The sequence below is a fragment of the Glycine soja genome, chromosome 4 (assembly GCF_004193775.1).
Source record: "Glycine soja cultivar W05 chromosome 4, ASM419377v2, whole genome shotgun sequence".
In the NCBI taxonomy this organism is placed as follows: domain Eukaryota; kingdom Viridiplantae; phylum Streptophyta; class Magnoliopsida; order Fabales; family Fabaceae; genus Glycine; species Glycine soja.
In genome coordinates, this window is record NC_041005.1 from 51,335,850 (window position 1) to 51,343,084 (window position 7,235).

The 7,235-nt window shown below is 33.2% G+C and overlaps 1 protein-coding gene across 2 annotated transcripts; it reads left to right on the plus strand.

Moving 5' to 3' along the window:
- The first annotated feature begins 258 nt into the window (after nucleotides 1–258).
- On the plus strand, nucleotides 259–4,707 carry LOC114410430 (DNA ligase 1-like). 2 transcript variants are annotated; one of them, XM_028374370.1, is made up of 9 exons: nucleotides 260–557; nucleotides 660–765; nucleotides 1,480–1,784; nucleotides 1,952–2,057; nucleotides 2,150–2,500; nucleotides 2,761–2,837; nucleotides 2,920–3,044; nucleotides 3,441–3,707; nucleotides 4,433–4,707. In XM_028374370.1, the coding sequence occupies exons 1-9, from the start codon at nucleotides 454–456 to the stop codon at nucleotides 4,450–4,452; spliced, it is 1,461 nt and encodes a 486-aa protein (XP_028230171.1). In that variant the 5' UTR covers nucleotides 260–453; the 3' UTR covers nucleotides 4,453–4,707. The 2 variants fall into 2 exon arrangements, with proteins under 2 accessions (XP_028230172.1, XP_028230171.1); XM_028374371.1 differs by lacking the exon at nucleotides 4,433–4,707 and having other exon boundaries at nucleotides 259–557; nucleotides 3,415–3,605.
- The last annotated feature ends 2,528 nt before the right edge of the window (nucleotides 4,708–7,235 follow it).

Below are 7,235 nucleotides of genomic sequence, written 5' to 3' on the forward strand. Positions count from 1 at the left end.
TTTTGAAAAAAACGAAGTTTTAACATAATTGTTTTTTCAAAGTAATTAACTTGAGAGTTACAAAAATTATTTTTTGCAATATCCATGTTTGCTTAGTAAAAAATTATTTCGGTTGTGAATGAAATAATTTTGTATCACACAGAAATGAGAAGAAAATAGAAAAAAAAATAGTAGTTTTATATCACATAGATATTAGTAGAAAATAGAAAAAAAAATGGGAAACAAAATTTCATAATTAATAGTCACATAATAGGAGAACAGAAGCATATGTATCCGCGGGGTCACAGGCACAGGTATTTCGAACAAACACAGCACTGAGGAACAGAGGAAGTGTGTGTGTGGGTGTGTCTGAGGAAGTGTACCCTAATTTGAATTTGAATGCAATTTCACTATTAGCAATTAGCAAAGCGAGAAGTGGAAGTTGAGAATTCACAGCGAGAGAGAGAAAGAGGTATGGCAGAAGCCAGCGAAGGGACGACGAAGAAGGAGGAGATTTTAGAGTCTCAGATTGAAACCGCTATGCGTTCTCGCGTCTCTCACTTCAAGGAACAATCTGAGTGAGTAACTATTCTCTCTCTTCTTCTTCTTCTTCTTCTTCGTTGCCGCTATTCTTAAATCTTAAGTACCGTTCTTGCTTTCTGTTTCGCATTTCAATGCAGCTCCTTGACGTTCGAGGGTGTTCGTCGATTGCTCGAGAAAGACTTGGGATTGGAGGAGTATGCTTTGGATGTGCACAAGAGATTTATCAAGCAATGCTTGCTCAAGGTACTTTTTTTCGCTCTTAATTCGAATCCCTAATTTCAACCTAGTTAGTATGTGTAAGTGGAAGCTACTAGGGCATCACACCAAAATCAGTTTTTTTTTTTTTTTTTTTTTTTTTTCTGCTTTATAGCGTTTTTGTTTTTCGCTAGTGAATGCATTCGGTAACCAACCCTAAGTCATGAACGAGTAACCTCTTTAGCAAAACAATTATTCGCGCTCTGAATTCGCAGAATTAAATCTTATGGTTCGAAGTCACGTGTACTGTTTGTTTAACATTTAGTAGCTGAATAAATTGATTTCAGTAAGCACAACTGTCATTACTTGGATTTTATGAGGGGCAGTTGTTCTCTTTATTTAACCAGGACCTCAGTGTATTATGTTTAACCAGATTTATGTATGATTGGTATTAGTTTTAGTACAGTTGACAAGTGTATGGTGGATCCGGATTTTTCAGAACCCTATAATGTGGCATTTTTCAATCCCTCCGCCACAAGCAGTCTGTGAAGGGAAGCCCGCTATAGTGGTACCATAGGCTGCACTGGCGTGTTTATTTGGTGGAATTTTAGCTTTCTACCATATTCCGCCATTGGCAACCTTGATAACGTATTTGTGTTGCATTTGGTTTAATTTTATCAATTCTGATGTCATTGAAGAATGCTTGGATTTTTTTCATAAGTCTTCTTATCAATGTGTGTTTTTTTACCTCATTGCTGGTAGTGCTTAGAAGGGGTAGGAGATGATGATGGGCCAAAGATATCAGGGAAAGAAGGGGAAAAAGGTTCAAGTATACAAGAGTCAGAAGAACCAAAAGAAGAATGTGAATCAAAAGATGCGAAGGATCTTTGCCCTGAAGATGAGGAGAAGATGGAAGACTCTCCAGTCTTAGGTCTTCTTAAAGAACAAAAAAGGGCTAAACTTGAAACCAAGGATGATAAAGGCAATGGAACCAAAGTAGTTCCAAGTGAGGCTCTAATTAAGAAAGCTGTTAGAAAAAGATCTTCGTACATCAAGGCTAATGCAGAGTATGCCGCTGATTTTTTCAATTATTTATAATTCTTATCTCTCTTTATGACAAATGACAATGCACTACATGTTCTTTCCTTTGGTACATTTATTCACATCAACTGATTGTTTGGCTATAATTCTTATGGTATGACACGGGGCACTTTTTTCCACTTGTTAATTTTAGGAAAATCACTATGGCTGGTCTTCGTCGACTCTTGGAGGAAGATCTTAAACTTGATAAATTTACTCTTGATCCCTATAAGAAGTTTGTAAGTCAACAGCTTGATGAGGTGAGTGGAAAATCTGTGAAGTGTCGTTGATGCCCATAAGAAGCACAAACACACGCTATCTGATGCTTAGCATGTCTCTTTTAAATGTGAAGGTATTAACATCTTCAGAAGTTCCCGAACCTGCAAAGAATGCTAAGAAAATTGTTAAGAAAAAACCTGATACCAAAGTAACTAAAAAGGTCAGCAGTGAAGAGAACTCTGATACTTCAGATAAGGAGACCGATGAGGAAGATGAAGTTAAACCTAGAAAAAAAATTCCTCCAAAAGGCAAGGTGAAGACTTCTGTCCAACCCAAAAAGCGTAAAGGAGAGGAGTCTGATCTATCCAGTAAGAAAAGGGTCAAACCTGCTAAAGCAGCCTCAGAAGACAATAGTGATGCAGAAGATAATGGGAAGAACTCTGAAGATGATCAGTCCCATTCATCACCAGAGAAACCTTCCAAGGTCATACTAATTTATTGATCTTATGCTGATTGCAAATAGAAATGCCTGGTATAATTTGAGGAGTTAAGGCCATAGCCATAATTATTGAACAGTCACAATCTTTTAGTGTTGAATAACAATTCTTTATATTATGAGTCTTCTCCTTCTGTGTGAATATCCAAGAAGTTGTTTTCAACTTTTTTTTTTATCAATTTCTACAAGTTAGATGTATGAGGTATATTTCATTGGGTTATATTGTTCTTTTTTCCCCTGAACTACAGAAGAAAGAAGTTTCAAATCCTGTGTATGGTAAACGTGTGGAGCACTTAAAGTCTGTTATTAAAGCATGTGGAATGAGGTAATTTTTCTTCCTTGGATTCCTTTTTATGATCCTAGATCTTTGTTCAGGATGATAGTTTGCTATTATATATTTCTATCAGTGTTCCTCCCGTAATTTACAAAAAAGTCAAGCAAGTGCCTGAAAACAAACGAGAAGGGCAGCTAATTAAGGAGTTGGAGGAAATACTGTCTAGAGAAGGGTTGTCTTCAAATCCATCTGAAAAGGGTGAGCTCATGTTTATTACTATTCCCTCATCCCTGGATATTAGCTGCAATATTTCATCCTGATTGAATAAAATATGTATCCCTTTGTCTAGGCTTGGAGCTGTTGTTATCAGCTATCCCAATTATCTTTCATACAACCCAAACGATTGAAACCTTTGCTACTTTTACCTTGGTATTCTTTGTTTAGTTCTGATCAATGTTGAGATGTGAGAAACTAAATTTAATTACTTGTGTTGTGAGTACAATGTAGCATTATTAAATTGTCCCATAAGTTGTTCGTACTTTAAAATGAATTAATCTATGCGATGTCTTTAGGGTCTTGGCTTCATTCAGTATGTATATTTTGCAGTGAAAAATTTAACATCATTCAGTATGTATATTTTCCTCATTTACTCAGAAATCAAAGAAGTAAAAAGGAAGAAGGCGAGAGCCAAAGAACTTGAGGGTATTGATCTAAGCAATATTGTGTCAAGTTCACGTAGAAGATCAACAAGTAGTTATACATCTCCACCTCCAAAGCCAAAGGTTCCAGTTGAAACCAGTGGCAATGGGGCTGAAGGTAGTGATAATGACGATGAAGATAATGATAATGAAGAGGATGAAGAAGATGAGGAAGAGGATAGCGGTGACGATGATGGAAGTCAGAGTGAAGAATTTAACGATGGTAAATCTATTTAAAATATGTTAAGGCTTTACTTTGTTTTCATTTTTTTGGTTACATTATATATCATAGATTCAGGAATAATGTGTTCTTTAGTGATTTTTGCAGTGGTCAAGTAGTTTGTTGTTAATGATAATTATTAACTGCTTTGATAGGGTTGAAGCATCATTGCTAGTAGGTATCAATTATCAAATGATTTCAACATTTTATAGCATTGGTCTTAGCCCCTGAACTTGTGTTACATTTTGATATCTATCTGATGTCGACAATAATATTTCAAATATCTGGATATTAGTTATTACTGAATTCCGATAAGGTCCTTGTCTTCTAGGACACTTGGATTGAGCAAGCCTTGATTAGTAACCTGAGGTTTCGAATATGCTAAACACACCACAGAAAATGGCAGCTAATCACAGCACAGTAAAGAATCTTTGGTTTGAAGAATCTTTTAACAGCACAATAAAGATTTTGGGTGCATTTTGCATTTCATTTTTTTAGATCTTTCTTTTCGTTTCCTGTTACCCAATTTCCTTCCGTGGTTATCTTTTAAGATTTAATTGTTTCTTAATATAATAGAGAGGAAAATGTGAGCTGCACTTAGTACACAGCTTATTGTGAAGCAATTTTACGGAACACTTGTTAAACTGTCTGGTGAATTATCTTCTCTATGACGATACGCGTTACTTTTTTTGGGAAGTGGTTGTCCTTACGTTCTCTCTTTTGTGCAGATGAAGAGGACAGCGATTGAACTCGGACAGATTTCACAATAATTAAGGCGATTTTTTTCACAATTAATTAGGAGGTGATGGTGTATAATGTAATGTCTTGTAACGTGTTTGCTCTTTTGCTTTATTTTCTGTTGTTCCGAATATATAATGTGGTAATGGCCAGTACTTGTTGCTAGTTGCAGAAGTATTAATTTAGTTTCTTCCTTGGTCCGTTAATAGTAACTTCTGCTTTGACAGTATTGGTTTAAATTTAGTATATTTTATTTCCCCTACGAAACACCTTTGCCCTTAGATTAATAGATTGCCTCATCTCAACAGTTAGTGGCAGCATGGTCGTCTGTTTGAAATATATTTCCAAATTTAAGTTCTGTTTAACTTGCTTTTAAGTCTACACTAAGCTAAACCTGAGATAAAATTGAATTGTTTAAAACATAAGATAGTTTTGAAACGGACTGTTTGTAATTTTGCCCACCTCGTCTACTCTATTGTTAAAATCCACCTTTCCTCTTTAAGAAATGTCTTTTTTAATTTTGAATTAAAACCTCAAATGTTAACCCAGATAGTGGAATCCGATTGTATAGTTGGACTTCATTGGATTGTATTTTTGGGTCGGGGGAGTATTACCGAGCCTTGTTAGTCCCCCTACGCGTCATGACTCTATACTATGTGAGTTGCCAACAATGGACAAGATTTATTTTTTAATGAACTTTTGTTGGATTCGACTTTGGGTTGTCATTTTCAAAAAATCAACATAAGACTGACCAATGTACATGATAAATTGTCATGTGTAGGCTGGGCTTCAAAATAAACACTGTTACCAGGACCGGAAATAATTATTAATAGTATAAATTTCATTTGAAAATGGCGATCATTAGAAGATTTCAGGTTTTTGACATGTATTTGATTAATTTTGTTGTTCTATGAGTTGACACAGTTAATCTCATTGTAAGAAGTATGAGTTCAACGAAGAAAGACAAATTATCTTTCATTATTTTTGTATTTTTAAGCAAATTGATATGCAAGTAATAGTGTGATGATACTTGAGAGAAATTTTAAATATTGTCAACTGTATAAAAACATCAGATATAATAAAAACCTATTAATAACATATAGTCCTTGGAATAGAGGAAAAATAGCACGTAAATTGGATTTTTATAGTCAATGAGTTGATGGATAATTTGTAAGTATTTTTATAGGTTCAATTGAGTTGATGGGTAATCTCATTGTACTGAAGTAACTTTTCATTAGATAAAAGTAATTAAATTTATTTTCAATAAATTATTAACTTTGGAAAGGAATAAAAAGAAGTGAATCTAGAATAGTTTTAAAGGCTATAATGGAAAATCTAAAAAGGGGGGAAAACTCAAATTGTGTGATAAATAATTTAAAATATTAATATAATTTATTGAAGCCATAATTTGAAGATGATTAATTTTATAGTTTAAAACAATATAAATGCTAGTAAAATAATGAACTTAGGGTTAAAATGGTTAATTTATCCTTAAAATATTTTAAAAATTTATAGAAGCACCTATTGCGTAATAACAATAACTTGTGATTTTTTTATGAAGTAATAAAATTAAAATATTCTTTTAACTCGGAATAAATTTTTGAAGTTAAGGAAATAGTAATAAGTTAATAGATTATTTTAATAACTCGGATGAATTCAAATGAATTATAGTTTGAACTTTTACATAATATTATCACCGGTGCTTTTTATAAGCAACGAATGTAGCGTATTTTTACACTACACTTCCTGCATATGAAAAGGACTATAGGTAGTAGTGTCCATTAAAATGTTAATTATTTAATTAGCATTTAATGAAAAATTACGAGTGGATCCTTTATTTAATTATACGTAGACAAATGTTTGATCAATGTTTTAAGAACATTGGTTAAAGAATCTAAAATAAAAATATTTTTATTGAGATGAAAAATTATATTTCTCATGATCTTTTTTATATTTTTCTATAATTTATATAATAAATATTTTATTTTCTTTTAGTTTTCTAATCCTAAGGACATTGGTTAACAAGATCTTTATATATAACAAAACTTTGTAATACACATATTATTCATAAACTTAATAAATTTTGTATAATACGATACTTAAGGAAATTAAATCAATCGTAATCAACACATTATGAAGCATTAATTAATTAAGAGGTTATTAATGGCCGAACTTAATTGGGAAACCACGTGAGTGGTAGTGCTTTTATGATCCGTACGTAGGCCGTAGCGATATATCTTGTTTGATTTTGAGGCTGTAGATCGAGCCGAGACACATTGTGAGATTGAGTTTATCTGAACAAGAGAAGTAGGAAATAAATATAAGGATGATAGAGTATGTACATTGGTGTTGTCATGTATCTACATGCACATGTCATATATGTTGTTGGATAAAAGCATACACCCTGTGTTCTGAGATGTGAAGGAAGGATAGCTAAGATCGTTGATATAGACTTTAATTATGGATTTGCGAATGTATGATTCCATAGTAGACTAAGTCTGTGCATTCTTGTGTTGTAGTAGCAACTACGTATCCTTGCACGACACATCATGACGAAATCACAATTGCTCTTATATATCAGATTTAGGTGTGTTTGCCAAATGGTTTTGGCATATGGGACATGACGTGTTTTTGACTATATAAAGAATCATGTTGATATATTTACCATGGAAGACATAACCAATTGATTTGCTTGAATAAACATTTATTAACTCTATGGAGTGGTGTCTGTCTCATGCACACAAGTATAGAGTTGACTACAAGTTACATAACATGATCATTGATTGATATATA